The sequence below is a fragment of the Dendropsophus ebraccatus genome, chromosome 5 (assembly GCF_027789765.1).
Source record: "Dendropsophus ebraccatus isolate aDenEbr1 chromosome 5, aDenEbr1.pat, whole genome shotgun sequence".
Lineage (NCBI taxonomy): Eukaryota > Metazoa > Chordata > Amphibia > Anura > Hylidae > Dendropsophus > Dendropsophus ebraccatus.
The window spans coordinates 37477749-37494591 of NC_091458.1; the positions used below are offsets into that span (position 1 = coordinate 37477749).

Sequence of the window (16843 nt, forward strand, 5' to 3'; positions counted from 1 at the left end):
CCTGTGCCCATATGGCACATTATGCCCACATGTGGGGTATTTTCGTACTCAGTTGAAACTACCCTACACGTTTTGTGTTCATTTTCTTTTTTAACCCCTTGTGGAAATGGAAAAAAAATCAAGGCTAGACCAACATTTAGTGTAATTTTTGTAAAATTTTTACTCTAAATCATTAATCTTGTCATGATTTTTTCATTTTCACAAGGGGCTAAAAGATAAAACAAAAACACTAAATGTGTAGCGCAATTTCCCCTGAGTACGGAAATACCCCACATGTGGACATAAAGCGCCATGCGGGTGCAGGGTAAGCCTCCGAAGGGAAGGAGCGCCATTTGGTTTTTGAAGGCTGGATTTGGATGGAATGGATTTCGAGGGGCCATGTTGCATTCAAAAGGCCCCTGTGTTGCCAAGACAGTTGAAACCCCCCACAAGTGAGCACATTATGGAAACTACACCCCTCAGGGAATGTAACAAGGGGTGTAGTGAGCATATGGACCCCACTGGTGACGGGCACAAATGTGGAACAATGTGGCGTGAAAATGAAATATTAAATTTTTTACACTATAATGTTGGTTTAGCCTTGAATTTATCATTTTCACAAGGGGTTAAAAGAGGGGAAAAAAACAAAATGTGTAGAGCAATTCCCGAGTCAGTAAATACCCCACATGTGGACATAAAGCGCCATGTGGGCGCAGGGCAAGCCTCCGAAGGGAAGGAGCGCCATTTGGATTTTGGAGGTTGGATTTGGCTAGAATGGATGATGAACGCCATGTCGCATTTACAGAGCCCTCGTGCTGCCAAAACACTGGAAACCCCCCACAAGTGACCCCATTCTGTAAACTACACCCCTCAAGGAATCTAACAAGGGGTGCAGTGAGGATATTGACCCCTTGATGACGGCCACATTTGTGCCATGAAAGTGAAAAAATGAAAATATTCCCTTTCACGTCACATTGTTCCACATTTGTGCCCGTCACCAGTGGGGTCCATATGCTCACTGCACCCCTTGTTAGATTCCTTGAGGGGTGTAGTTTCCAGAATGGGGTCACTTGTGGGGGGTTTCCAGTGTCTTGGCAGCACAAGGGCTCTGTAAATGCGACATGGCCCTTGAAATCCTTTCTAGTGAAATTCAGCTTCCAAAAGCCAATTGGCGCTCCTTCCCTTTGGAGGCTCGTCCTGCGTCCCCGTGGCGCTTTATCGCCACATGTGGGGTATTTCCGTACTCGGGAGAAACTGCGCTACACATTTTGTGTCTTTTTTTTCCTCTTATCCCTTTAAGAAAATGAAAAATTGAAGGCTAGAACAACGTTTTAGTGTAAAAAATAAATTTTTCTTTTTTCCCGCCATATTGTTCGGAAAATCTGTGAAGCACCTGTGGGATCCAGATGCTCACTGCACCCCCCTTGTTACATTCCTTGAGGGGTCTAGTTTTCTAAATGGTGTCCCTTTAGGGGTGTTTTTTAGGTTTTGGCACCCCAGAGCCTCTGCCAACCTGAAGTGGTACGGTCGGAAATGACCAAATATAACAGAGCCATTGAAATTCACTAGGCGCTCCTTTATATCTGAGGCTTGTGGTTGCGTCAAATAGCGCAATAGGGTCACATATGGGATATTTCTATAAACTGCAGAAATGGGGCAATAATTATTGGGGTGCATTTCTCTGGTAATAGGTTTATAATTATGAAAAATATTGGATTACAATAAAATCTCTGCACAGAAAATTAAAATTTTCAAATTTCTTACACACTTAGCTTTTATTTCTGTGACTCCCCTAAAGGGTTAAAAAACTTTCTGGATGTGCTTTTGAAGAGTTTGGGGGGTGCAGTTTCTGAAATGGGGTGCTTTGTGGGGCTTTCTAACGTACAGTCCCCTCAAATACACTTTAAACCTGAACAGGTCCCTAAAAATATCTGATTTTGAAATTTAACTGAAAATTTGGAAATTTGCTGCTAATGTTTTAAGCTTCCTATTGTCTAAAAAAATGAAAGATAGTTTAATAAATGCCGCCAACATAAAGTAGACATGTTGCTAATGCTATTTAATATATAATTTATGTGGTATAACCACTTTCTGTATAAGCAAAAAAGTTTCAAAGTTGGAAAAATGCATTTTTTCACAATTTTTCACATTATTTGGGGTCTTTTCATAAAGATTCGTTATGAGTATCGACTCCATTTTACCAGAAATGTAAAGTACAATATGTCACGAGAAAATCTCAGCATCAGCCGGATAGGTAAAAGCATCCCGAAGTTATTAATGAATAAAGTGACACTGGTCAGATTCATAAAATTTGTCTCTGTCATTAAGGCCATTTCAGGCTCTGTCCTTAAGGGGTTAAAGTGTCACTGTCGTAAATTTCTTTTTTGCAGAAATCAATAGTCCAGGCGATTTTAAGAAACTTTGTAATTAGGTTTATTAGCCAAAAAATGCATTTTTATCATGAAAAAGCTGTTTGAAGCTCTCCCCCCTGTTTTCATTGTACTCCTATGGAGAGAGCTAAAGAAAAGACCAAAACAGGACAACAAAGAGTTAATCTACAAATACCTCACCCATTATCTCCTGGGACAGTCACCACTGACCTGTCTGAGCTCTGATTACAGCTGTCACCCAGCTCTGTGCCTGTAATCCTCTGTTATCTGCTTTCTGCTGCCGGCTAACTCCCTCTTTCCTCCTCCCCCCTCCCCTCCCCCTAGAGCAGACTGGGTACGACTCATGCAACAAGTCACAATTTTCAGATTTTTTGCAGTGGATGGAAAAGAGGAAGGGGGGGGACCTGGGAAAAGGCTTTTTACATGCAGATAATGGCAGATTTGGCTAATAAACTCAATTACAAAGTTTCTTAAAATCGCCTGGACTATTGATTTCTGCAACAAAAAAAAAATACGACAGTGACTCTTTAAAGCGTAACTGTCATTTCAGGGTCATTTTTCAGAAAACATTACATATCAACAGTACAAGCGATTTTAAGAAACTCTGTAATAGGTTTTATGTACTAAAAGACTTTCCTTCTGGACTGAAAAAGCAATGTCCCAGCCTCCCCCCTCACATCAAATGCATATAGATGTGGTGGGGAAAAGGAGGAATCTCCTGCCTGGAACTCACAGATGAGAATTACTAACAGATGTGAATAGCCACAGTATACAGTGGCTTGGGGGGGGGGGCAGATTGTGGGTACAGAGTCGATTTAAGGCACACCTGTTGCACTGGTCTCACTAATTTAGCTCTAAAGCAAGCTCTTTCTTAGGGTGCGTTCACACTTACAGGATCCGCAGCGGAACGTACCCTTAAAGAGAAACAATCAGCAGGTTAGAAATAACCTAATCTTGATCCTCAATAACGGTTTCAAGATATTTGTTGGTTATTTCATATGCTAAGGAGGCATTTCAGTGCACTGGGAATGGGGCTACCACCCACAGTGGACCGATCCATCCCGGCCAGCTTGTCCCTCCTAATAAATATTAGGACAGCGCTCTGCTCGGTTCATTTGTAACAGTCGCAATCAGAATGCCACCACACTGACCATCACTTTTCTTGAAAACTATAATACTAGAAATTATGGACACTAGATGACATGTGATAGGACATTGATCCAGGCATTTGTTCCATTTGTTGCCATTGGACTTGGGAGGGAATTTTTCTCCCTGCAATGAGGCAACTGCATCTGCCTCAAAAGGGTTTTTGCCTTCCTCTAGATCAACGCAGTAGGGTTTCTGTAGGTTGAACTTGATGGACTCTTGTCTTTTTTCAACCTTATTAAAAGGGGAACTATCAGCAGGTTAGAAAAATGTAACCTGCTGATATGTTCCTATTGCACAGGAGATGCTGAGGAGGAAGGTATGTGTCTAACCTTCCTCCTCTGTGCCGTTCCGGTGCAGGTAGTCTTTTGCCCCATGGTCCAATGACACCGTTAGGAGCACTGCCCGCCCCCATAGAACCAATCCGCCCCCAGCCGGCCCGCCTCTTCAAATGATAAGCATAGGAGTGGGCCTGCCAGGGGCGGGACAGTTTGGATGGGGCAGGCAGTGTTCCTAACGGTGGATACCGCTGCTCGCTCCCGCTTCACTCTCCACCTGTGCCATAGACTCCATTCTATTGTCAGGCAGATTCCTCCATCCGCTTAAAGAATGAACCTGTTCATTCTTCGGGAGGACAGCAGAATCCGCCGCAAGTCCTCTGCATGTTTCCCTCAGTGTGCACATACCCTCACTATGTTAGATGCGCTGTGCATAACAGTGATCTCCATGTTGCATGACCAAATCTGCAGCGTAGCCCTAACTTTATTGCAGCTCAGACCTATTCCAGTCAATAGGGCTGAGAAGCTGAAATACCAGGCACAGCCCATGGTGACATCACTGGGGTAAAGAAGTAGTGTAGATAGATCCTGGCACTCACAATCTAGTAATGGGTCTTTTATTTAAGTAAATAAAGCAGGTAACATGAGAGGACGCGTTTCGGTCTATAGCCTTCATCAGCTCCAAAGAAGTAGAGAAGTTATGTAGATAGCTCCCAGCACTCACAATCTAGTAATGAGTCTTTTATTTAAGTGAATAAAGCAGGTCCCTGAGAGGACGCGTTTCGGTCTATAGCCTTCATCAGCTCCAAAGTAGTAAAGAAGTAGATTTTACGAATTCTAAATAACCCTAGATTTAAGGACAGGCAGACTAGAATGCATGGCACCTCCCACAGAGGAAATTAGGTCACTAAGTGAGTGACAAACAATACCTGTCAATGCATCCTTTAAAACCTAAAAATAAATAACATGTTTTTTTTAAGAAGAAAATATGTTTTAACCATAAAACAAGGACACGGAAATCTAATGTCGCCATTGTAGGAATATAGCAAATGATTTTCTGAAAAGCAGCTTCGCAGGTGACTGTCACGAAGACTAAAAGATTAAGTGCCGCCTCGCAGATGCCGTGTAACTACTGTGATTTTCTGCACTTATGTGAGCGACGCCATTATATACACACCTGTGCTCTGCTGGAACAGGAGGCGGCCAGACTGCTGGGTCCTTCACAGGTTCGTCTTGTAAAGCGACAGGAAAGTCGGCAGGCTTTTCAATCTTGAAGGATTCAAGGGTATTTACAATGGTCTTTACTTGCTCATATTCCTCCACTAACTCTTGGCACACCTGCAAGCAAGTAAGGAAGGAAACACAATGCAGCAGATCTGCCTCGTTCAGCTATGTTGTCTACGTACCCACCTGCTGAAAGGGGCACCTGTCAGATGCCCTTTAACAACATCCAGCCATGTTCATTTTACAGCAGGACAACACAATGTAGATTTCACTATTAAAACGTATTCGTATAATACATGAGACACTAGAGGCAGACGGAAAGAATGTGACTGAGAGGCAACGAAAATACAAGGTGTCTGAATGTTCTGAGTTTCCTGTGGTGGAGGGTGTAAGCTTTAACCAGGCCAATATTAAAGGGCTCCTGTTTCCTAAACACTATGGCGGCTACTATGGTGTTGGTATAAATACTGCATCACTAAGCCGGGCACCCTAAACAAGGGAGGGGAACGTAATGTAGACTTTCCAGACCAGTGACTTAAAGTACTCTGTGCAAAAGGCTACAGTTTCTACTAATATCACCTTCCCTAATGTGAGGAGATATGGACTCTCTAGCTATTGCCTCCATCCCAGCTATTACTTCTTCTTATAGGGGTTGGCTACTTAATAGTAAAATTGTTCAGTGTACAGTATTAGTTAGTGTACTCACAGCTATTACTGACAGAAGTTCCCTGTGTACCTCATGGAGCTAATATCATCCCCCCACCCCCTTCTCCAGGCTGTGCTGCCCTGCTCTGCCCATAAGACAGCCAACATGGAGGAGCATGTGACCATACCCCCCCTCTCCGTGTCCATCACTGAGCCTGTATTTACTGATGAAGAACACTGGGGGAGGGACATGGTCACATGCTCCTCCACGTCGGCCATCTTGAGGCTAGACTCAACCAGAGAAGGACAACACTATGCACTGGGGCGCAGGCCTCTGTGACACAGCTCCATTAGAATCAGAGTCACGTCACAGGGTGGAGGGGATATGGTACCACTGGGTGGCAGCAGGCACGCACCCCAGTGCATAGAGCCGGGTTAGTGCACGGCCAAAGAAAGGCACCGAGCACGAGAACCAGGTGGCACTTAAGGAAATAAAGTGTGCCACTAGGATCTAATGTACTAATGTACAAAAAAAAAGCCATGTACCTAATGATACAGTCACTTTAAATCAATCTACCCTTTAGCAATATTCTAAAGGAAAATTCAAATGCAAACGCCACAACATACAATAGCAAGGGAGCAGTATGGCTCAATACATGATCAAATCACTCACTTGCTGCCACTTGACCTTCACCACCGGATCCCTAATGCTCTGGAAGTGTTTCTGAATCTGTTGAATGACTCCCTGGTAATAAACCATGGAGGAGTCATAGTTTCCAAGAAGAGCGTATTCTCGGCCTTTTTTAGCATTATCACACATCTCAGCCAAATTCATTTTGGTAAACCTATAGGGGAGAAATAAAATAGTAAAAGATGAAACATAATGAAAAAAATAAAAAAAAAATAAAAAAAAATATAATAATAATAATAATAATAATAATAATAATAAATATATATATATATATATATATATATATATATATATATAATATATATACATACACAAATTTACATTGAAACAGACACATCCGCAATTACAGACAAATTTATTAGAGCCCATTGATTTCAACTGGGCTATTCACGTTGTTCATCTATTTACTAATCCGCAAAAATTGCTGACAAGCTCTAGTACGGACTGTAACTGCGGCGACTGTCCAATGGGAACGTCCGTAATTTTTACAGTTCCGTAATTTTTACAAATGAAAAATTTTTAACGGCCGCAAGTCCGTAAAAAAATACAGATGATTTATCATTTTAAACCATTCCCACATATCACCTTCCCTTTTTTCCCAAATGGCCCTGGATAAAAGGTTCTATTTCCTAGCAAAAAATAAATCAAAAAATGGATCAGAAGCAACAGGAAAACCTATTGCCATCAGCCGTCATCCGTTTTCCATATAACTCAGTGGGTCCACTTGGACTGAAGCCGCTGTTTGGACAGAATGCAGCGTACTCTTCTTTAAAACTTCATTGCTTAGTCTTAAAAGAATTTACTTGGGAAACGCTAAAAAGCTTTTTACCTACTCAATATAGAATGACTCATAGTTGGCTTGAATATAGCTGGATAGAATTAAACACAGTACATTTTTATAGGCGTCTCTATACTGTGTGCCAGGGTGGGTGTCACTGGCATTCATAGCTTAATGCCTTTACTCTGAGGCTATATGGCACTACTATGCGGCTGTCACTACCATATACCACTAGAATGGGACGGCAATAATGTAGGGACACTAGACTATCTGCAATATACAATAATGGAATTAAAGGGGTTGTCCGGCGATAAAAAATTATTCACAGAATAACACACATTACAAAGTTATACAACTTTGTAATGTATGTTATGTCTGTGAATGGCCCCCTTCCCCGTGTTTCCCCCCACCCACGCTAGACCCGGAAGTGTGGTGCATTATACTCACCGCATGTCGTGTCGTCCACGGTCTCCGATCGTCAGCAGTGACGTCTTCTTCGGGAGCTTGGCGGATCTTCCCGAGTGCCGGCCGCCCTCTGCAGCGTCATCCGAAGCTCAGCCGCGATTGGCTGAGCATAACTGTGCTCAGCCAATCGCGGCTGAGCGGCTGATGACGCGGCCACGTCATCAGCTGCTCAGCCGCGATTGGCTGAGCACAGTTATGCTCAGCCAATCGCGGCTGAGCTTCGGATGACGCTGCAGAGGGCGGCCGGCACTCGGGAAGATCCGCCAAGCTCCCGAAGAAGACATCACTGCTGACGATCGGAGACCGTGGTCGGCACGCGACAGGTAATGTATAGCGCACCACACTTCCGGGTACACGGGTGGGGGTGGTGGGACACGGGGAAGGGGGCCATTCACAGACATAACATACATTACAAAGTTGTATAACTTTGTAATGTGTGTTATTCTGTGAATAATTTTTTATCGCCGGACAACCCCTTTAAAGTAGGGACACTAAACTATCTGCAATATATAATAAGCCTCATCTAGTAGAATGGGACAGTCGGACATTTCTGTAAGAAATCTGCTGTGTGTGAATATACTGTAAAAGAGTCTCAAATGCTTTATTATAAGATTTAAAAAAAAAAAAAATCACACATGAATTTGTTGTCAAGGATGTGTAGATTTCACCTGAAAATATTCACGGTATCCCAAAGATTTCATTCTTTGCAAAGGAAAAACAGTATGTGTGGTTTCAGCTAAACAAGGAGGAAGAAGAAGAGTCTAAGCATTAAATGGGTTGTCTGGCGCTGCTAAAAAAAAAATAATTTAAAAGGGGCAGTCTCACAAAATTAAGCTAAAATTAAGCCCTATGCACTATGCCCTGATATCAGCAGTTCAATTGTTAAGACTCCACACAATGTCAAGAACGGGGACACGAGTCTCCGGGAAATTGAGGTCCCCGTTCTTTAGTGAATTAGCCCCTATATTAAGGATAGGATATAACTTGATTTCATAGACCCCTTAAAAAAAAAAATTATATAAACAGCCCAATTCCCTACTTCTTTCACTGGTTCATGGGTCCTGCCGATCACCTCCTGGTGCACTTCCTGACATAGTGAATGACAGTAAATGCCATGACCTGCCTTAGGCCCCCTTCACACATCCGGAAAAACCATCCGGATTTTCTATCAGGAAATCCGGACGGATTTCCGGACCCATACACTTTAATTAGTCACGGACACCCTTCCGGATTTTTCCGGAAGGGTGTCCGTTCCGGAAAATAGGACATATCCTATTTTAATCCGGAATTCCGTCCCAGACGCCCCCATAGAAGCCTATGGGAGCGCCGTAATCACGGACACTTTCCTGATGTACATCAGGAAAGTGCCTGTGATTCCGGATAAGTGAGAGCCCGCCGGCCCCCGCAACCACTGGCACCCCTGCCTCCCCCCCCACCCGCACAGACATCCACAGGCCTCCCTCCCGGCACACCCCCCCCCGCCCCCACCCCCCCACCCCTGGACCGGACCGCTGAGACCCGGCACACCCCCTTCCCCCCCGGACCACAAAGCAGCAGCCCGATCAGCAGCCCCCCCCAGACCAGACAGCTGCCCCCCCCCTCCTGAACTCATCACTCTTCTCTGCCCCCCGGAACGGACAGCAGCCGCCCGATCACCCTCTGTAGAGAGGAGATACCAGACACACACAGCATTACAAGACATGTAGTATCACACTATACTGTAGAGAGGAGATACTAGACACACATCAGTACAGGACATGTAGTTTCATACTATACTGTAACGAGGAGATACTAGATACACAGCAGTACAGGACATGTAGTATCACACTATACTGTAAGTATAGATACTAGACACACACACACAGCAGTAAAGGACATGTAGTATCACACTGTACTGTAGAGAGGAGATACTAGACACACAGCAGTACAGGACATGTAGTATCACACTATACTGTAAGTATAGATACTAGACACACACAGCAGTACAGGACATGTAGTATCACACTGTACTGTAGAGAGGAGATACTAGTTCTGTAGATACTAGACAGCCAAAAACTGCATGGAATACACTAACTCTGGGGTTTTAAACGTAAAACGGACACTTTTATTGGTCGATCTAGTTATTTACGTATGTAGCAGATCCTGTCTGCAGCAATGTACTGAATGTTGGGTTTGGTCTCAAGTTACAATGGTCTAGAAAGGTACATATATATGTTACATATACAATGTTATGTATATACATTATATGTTGAAAATATTGTAACCCGAGGCCATTGTAAGTTGAGGGACCACTGTATTACAACGGATTGTATTTTTTGATGTTTTTCACTCATTTTCATTTGAATTATGTAGCATTAATCACATCTTGACATTTTAAAGAATAATAAGTTAACATTCACAGATCTGGAAAAGGAGAAAAAAAAAAGAAAAAGATCTGACTATGAAAGACGTCAGTGTCTGAGAAAACATCCTCCTCTGCCTCCCGCCCCTCCTCCACATCTCCAAAAACCATATTTATTCCTTTTACCAATAGTTGATTGCAGAGCACAAAAAAAAATGAATGTGCAATCATGTGCGCGAGCAGAGACTCCTGCCGTAATATGGATAAATTATACCGCCTGGACTGAGTGAACGGTACAGCAAGATGAATATACTGTATTTAATTACATACCTTAAAAAAAGTTATACTGTACTGTAAAGTTATGGTGCATGTTTCCAGTGCTGCAACTCGTTTTTACTCTAAATCAGAAAATTGCTGGTTACTGACTGATAATCTAAGCTCAGTATAGTGGTGTAGTTATGTAATGTTGATCTTTCCGCAGAGAGTCTGGTATAGTACCAATAGATGATACCCTGGGCAACGGTTATAAGCCACATACAACTTAAAGGGAACCCATTGCCATAAAAATGCTACTTTAACTATCAGCATCATGTTATAGAGCAGGAGGAGCTGAGCAGGTTGATATATATCTTTATGGGAAAAAATTCTGTATAACTTGTGATTTATTGATTAAGATCTCTGATGTTTCCATGCTAAAGAGTCCAGTCCATTGAGTGACACCGCCCACTGGACTCCTTACCACAGAATGAGCAGGGATTTCAATTAACAAGTTGCAGGTTATACTGAGTCTTTTCCTACAAAGTTACATATCAATCTGCTCAGCTCTTCCTGCTCTATAACATGATGATGATAGCAAAATTGAACACGAGGACGGCACTCCAGTAGTGTATAGTGAAGATTTATTCAGCCAATCACAAACAGCTGTTTGTGATTGGGTGAATAAATCTTCACTATACACTACTGGAGTGCCATCCTCGTGTTCAATTTTGCTATCCAGAGGAGTCGGGGGTCGACTTTTATGGGACGTGCACCCACCAGCTTTAAGCTAGTTTTTGACTTCAAGCCAGCACAGTGCCGTCCAGCTACTACTTTCTATTCAGCACATGATGATGATAGATTGTCTTGGGGACAGGTTGCCTTTAACCATCATATTCCATCCTAATTATTAGGACACAAGGACAATACTTGCCAGGCACCATACAGTTACTTCGGCTATTGGCCCAATGTCACACAGTTTTAATATAAGGGGACTTTTTTGTTGCAAAGCAAGAAACAATGCTTCTGCTTATCCAGCAGTGGCCAAAAATACCAAAAAAAAAAAGTACACTGGTCAGAAAAAAGGGTTTTCCGTCGCCATTCCGTAGTAAACACGCACCCTAAGAGATGAGCGCAACTCAAGCATGCTCAAATCCAATCGCATTTGAATACCGGTGGCTGAAGAAGTTGGATACAGCCCTAGGGAGTCCTGGAAAACATGGATACAGCCTATGGCTGTCCCTATTTTGCTGGACATTTGGGGATTGTTTCCCCACCAGGTCGTGTAAACCTGGCCCTACAGCATGTATCCGCTGGCTCCTTGACTATTAAGAGAGAAGTCTGGCAGTTTTTAAAGGGGTACTCCAGTGGGGGGGCACTTTTTCTCTGGGACCGGGGACGAGGTGGCTGAGAGAAAAGACGCCCACTCACCTCCCCGATTCTAGCGGCGGGTTCCACATCGTGGCGCTCCGGTGCCCGGTTCCCAGCCAGTTCCTGGTGTCTGACGTGGGCCCGAGACGTGACGTGATGGACTGGCCGCTCAGTCAGTCAGTGACTGGGGCGGGGCGCCGCTCCAGTCACTGATTGGCTTAGCGGTCAGTCCATCGCCCGGAACAGGCCTTTACTGGCAGGGTCCACGAGGCCGGTTCAGTCACTCACCGCGGGCACGTGGAGAGTTAAGTTAATACTTGTAATCAATTTCTCCCCGCCAGCTGCCAGATTTTATAATCCACCAGACTTCTCCTTTAATATCTGACCAGATATGAAGGACCACCAGGTGGTATCCAATACATAGTGAATTCCACCAAATAATGAAGGACTCGGTAGGATAAGAAAAGAGATATGACTGAAAATCTGCTTTATTATTCTACCTGCTTTATGTACTACAGAGTTTCCTAAAGGAAAAAAAATCCAGACAAAACAAGTAAACACTCGGCTTCCTTATAAGAATAACTACATCATGGATAGCCCTTTTAAGTGCACTCCTCTAACTTGTTTTTGTAGAGTTAAAAGCCGAATGCTATTTTTCCCTACACTTCCTCGATTAGATGACGTGCGTGTGTATGGGATGTGTAGAAGTCCGAGATGAAAGGGGAAAAATAAGGAGGTTTCTTTAAGTGACTGATGTCAACTGAAACAGGAGCTATAGGAAAAATTAAAAGGAACAGGAAAATCGTATTATTATACAAAGAAGAGAACATAGGAACGGCTTAGATACACCTATGCTGTTTTAGGTAGATGTACATTATTCTCCACTCTATTAGGGCTCATGCACACTGAGCAAAAGAGGCGGATTTTCAAGAGGAGTTCGCCCAAAATTCTGATCAGAAATCCGCCCGTTTAAATTGAGCAAAGCAATTTTCTATTGTTTACAATGGGCTTTGCAGTGCGCTTTTCACAGAGCGGAATTTCCATCCGTAAATTTCCGTCGCGGATCCGCTTGCCGCCCAAAAAAGTGACATGTTACTTCGATGGCCCCGTTCACACTGAGCAAGAACGTCCGGATATCGCAGCGGAGAATCCCGCTGTGCTCAGTGTCTCACTGGGAGTGAAGAAGAGGGCGCGCATGCGTCCACTTCCTCCCCTCTCCGCTCAAAGAAATGTCATTTCTTTAAGCGGAGAGCGGCGGCAGTGGAGGAGCGCGCGCCCTCTCCTTCACTCAAAGCAGCACACTGAGCATGGCGGGATTCCACAGCGGAGAGCTCCAGCCTTTGGGCGGATTCCGCTAGAGGAATCCTATAGAAGTCAATGGGGCTTGAATTCTGCTTGAAATTCCGCTCAAATTCAGCTCCTATTCTGCCAGAGCAGAACAGAAGAGGAATTTCAAGCAGAAATACATCCTCTTTAACCTGAACCCATGGATCGATCGGCGCCGGAACGGGGAAGCCAGGGCCGCGGTCTGTTTTTCGGACCGCCGCCCGGTTCCCGGGCACGGCGCCGTTCGAACCAGTGGTACCGGCCGGTGCTGAAGCACTGGAGGTCGGCCCGCCTGCCCCCAATGGGAGAGAATTCCCTCCCCTGTATGACGCGGCTCGCTTAGAATGAATGGAGCTGCGGAATTCTGCGGGAATTCCCTCCCACTGGGGGCGGGCCGGCCGAACTCCAGTGCTTCAGCACCGGCCGGTACCACTGGATCGAACGGCGCCGTGCACGGGAACCGGGCGGCGGTCCGACTTCCCCGTGCCGGCGCCGATCGATCCGTGGGTTCAGGTTAAAGAGGATGTACCGGGTGGTACATCCTCTTTAATCCACATATGATAGATTTGCCGTGGATTATTTCCACAAGAACCTATAAAAGGGATTATCAAGGATTAGAAACAGCACAGCCACTTTCTTGCAAAAACAGTGTCACCCCAGTCCTTAGGTTGTGTGTGGCATTACAATTCGTTTCAATTCACTTCAATGGAACTGAACTGCAAAACTATACCCAAACTAAGGACAGTAGTGGCGCTGTTTCTGGAAGAAAGAAGCCACATTTCTCTAAGCTTTAAGTTAATCAGCAAGACCAATTGGCACAGAAACGTTCAGATCTGGAGTTGCTTGATCACCACACTGAAGAGAAGCTTTTATAGAACAACCCTTTAAGAGTATGAAGAGGCTGTAGAGGGTTGCTGTTAGGTTAGGTTTACATGTATTACACTTGATATAGATTTCAGCCAATATCTGCATCATACTCATTAACCATTGGGGTTGGCAAATAACTCACTTGTGATGGACAGGCAGAGAGTTGGTTCAATGAATGACAATAGAGCTGACCATCGTGTGGATCTGCTGTAAAATTGCAGCAGATTCATGCCAAATAGATGTCGGATTTAAGGTCTGATGTTTAAACATACTCTCACAGAGCTCTGATGTGACTGATCTCTAGCTTTCTGTATTCTTGGTGTAAAGCACTACAGGTCTCAGCATACTCAGATCTGTCCTAATAGCGGGGAAGTAAGTAAGAGCCCTTTTACACAGGCCGATTATCGTGCGAAAAATCATTATACTGTATAGTTTAAATTTAAACGATAATCGTTCTTTGTAATTGCAGGCAACGATCGAAAAATCGTTTGTATGTCGTTGATTTAGATCTGAACCTAAAATTATCGTTAATCGTTCGCTGTAATTCCACATTCGTTCAAGTTCCGTATTTTTTCACAAATTGTTCAGTGTAATTGCACATTGTTCATTGTTTTGCTGGGTTCAGAAGGAATAAACGATCGTAGTAACGATAGCAATAACGATCGTATCTAATGACCATCGTTCTGATATGGTGATATATGGTGAACGATTTCAAGTTAACGATAAACAATCTTGTTTGCGATCCTTTATCGTTAATCGTTAAAAATCGCTTAGTGTACTAGAACCCTTAGTCGTCTTTAATAGCCACATTGCTGCTGTCAGTCACTGGGTCCTGGTGAATGAAGCTCACAAATACAACAAAACATAAATAACAATATAACACAAATGTTTTCACTGCTTACATTGTATTCGGCCCACCATTCTAACAGGGAAATGGGTCAAGATGATGGTTAGGTGGCAGCAGTCAAACCCTAGCAATCCGTAAGTTACATGGATAAGGGATAATGTCCACATTAAAGTGACTGTACCACCAGGCCCAGGCTGAAGCACTGGAGGCGGGCTGACCCACCCTTAGTGGGAATAAACCCCAGCCCCTCCATGATAGGGTTCCATTGATTCTAATGGAGTCACGTCATGGGAGGTTGGAGTTTCTTCCCACTAAGGGTGGGTCGGCCCGCCCCCAGTGCTTCAGCCTGGGCCTGGTGGTACAGTCTAAAACAAACTCCAGACAGATACACTGTAGCACAGGAGCAGATAGACGTCTGCAGTCACTGCTGAGGTCTTTGGCACACAGAGCATTGTCCAGGCCTGATACAACTGTATCCATGTCTCAGCTGACAGCAGGACTGCTACCGTATATAAGAGTTCAGGGTTTCCGCTTATATACAAGTATCTTGATAATCATGAGGAATTCACACAGAGACCATTTATTGTGTGTTTTATATAGTGTGACGTGGTGGCCTAGCTTCGCAAGGAAGGGCTATGTGACAAAATGCTTAAAGGTGCACCAGTATTTTTTTGAGCCAGCTTTAAAGGGGCAATTGTCGCCTATTCACAGAATGGGGGGGAAATGTCATATCATGTGGTCCAACCGCTGGGTGATTGTTATGAACGCAGTGGCGAGTCAACCGTTGTCCCCCCCCCACACACACATCTTGAACATAAGTGATAAGTTGATAAAACCCCTTTAAGTTGGCATAATAGTTACACACACCTGAAACTATGTCTAGGGCGCTGTTTATACCACATTGGTGCTTGGTGGCGGTATACAGCTGAAGGCTGTCAGGGCATGCTGGGAGTTGTAGTTTTGCAACAACTGTAAAGCAGGCGGTTGAGGAACACTGGGCTCTACCTAAGGTCATTTCCATTCTATATTATGCACCATATAATGATGCTATTTGTTGTGCATTGTGCTGGGATTTGTGGTGCCTCAGGAGCAGGAAGGCCATAGGTCTCATATCCCTGTGAAATAATACACTGCTGTAATACAAAGCAGGTAACAGACACTACTGAGCCCCAGGCCCTGGATGATCACCCTTCTTATACCCCATGTTACATAGATACGGTTATATACATCCCAGGCTACAGCAGTCACATCGCCCTCCTCACTCACCTGTCCAGGGCAGCTCTTATATTACAGTCCGGGTCGCTGATCCACTGTATCCACTACAATAGGGATAAATGAACAGGGATAAGGATGGAGAATCCCTGCAAGGTGCGTGGTATCTCGGGACTTGTAGTTCTGCGTTTACAGTTTCCTTTCTCCGCCGGGAAGAAACAAACTACATATCCCAGCATGCGTTGCGCGCTCGATTCAGAGTCAGTGATACAGCTGAGTGTAGGGGTCTGTATGGTGACAGCTGTGTTCTGGCGGGAGGGCGGATTAATGGACGGTATTGTGGGGGGCTCCGGCCCGGGATTAGGTCACGTATCCGGCCCAGCTCCTTATTTCTAGCGTGACACGTTCCCCGCCTTAGCCGTTACCAAGTTGTGTTTGCGGCGTTGTCATGGCTGCGGGCGGATGCAGGGAGGAGAGCCGGCCGGGGAGGGGCTTGTTATCTGCTACTGCTGCCTCCTCCAGGGGGCGCTGTTATCAGTAGTCAGCGAGGGACATAGAGAGCGGGGAATGTCGCTGAAAGCTGTGTGGCAGTGTGCTTATTTATATATGTCTATATAACAATGCCATACAGTCCTCATATAACAGTGTCATACCATGCGCAACTATCTGGTCTAAAAAAAAAATAAAAAAATATATATATATATATTAGAAAATGTACCCAGCGCTGCCTGGGTATAAAGTGTCAGGGCCCTATTCCACCGGACGATTATCGTTTGCATAATCGTTAACGATTAACGATCTCAAACGACCGCTATTGCGAAAGACCTGAAAACGTTCACTCATTTCCATGGAACGTTAATCGTTACTTATGATCGTATTTGCGATCGTTTTTTTCTTCGCTATTTCTTCGCTATTGCGTTCGTATCTACTGCGAATGACCGAGCGATGTCTTATTCAATGCGAACGATTTGCGAACGTTTTGCGAACGAGCAACGATAAAAATAGGTCCAGGTCTTATAATGCGATCA

General features: G+C 44.3%; 1 protein-coding gene across 1 annotated transcript in view; it reads right to left on the reverse strand.

Moving 5' to 3' along the window:
- The window catches only part of KATNAL1 (katanin catalytic subunit A1 like 1), a 78333-nt gene extending 62030 nt beyond the window's left edge, over window positions 1–16303 (reverse strand). The window contains exons 1-3 of the mRNA XM_069972068.1: window positions 15870–16303; window positions 6336–6507; window positions 4971–5131 (exon numbers count right to left, since the gene is read on the reverse strand). Coding sequence (XP_069828169.1) covers window positions 4971–5131; window positions 6336–6497 — 323 coding nt within the window. The 5' untranslated portion in view covers window positions 6498–6507; window positions 15870–16303. The remainder of the gene's footprint in view (window positions 1–4970; window positions 5132–6335; window positions 6508–15869) is intronic.
- Between the last annotated feature and the right edge of the window lie 540 nt (window positions 16304–16843).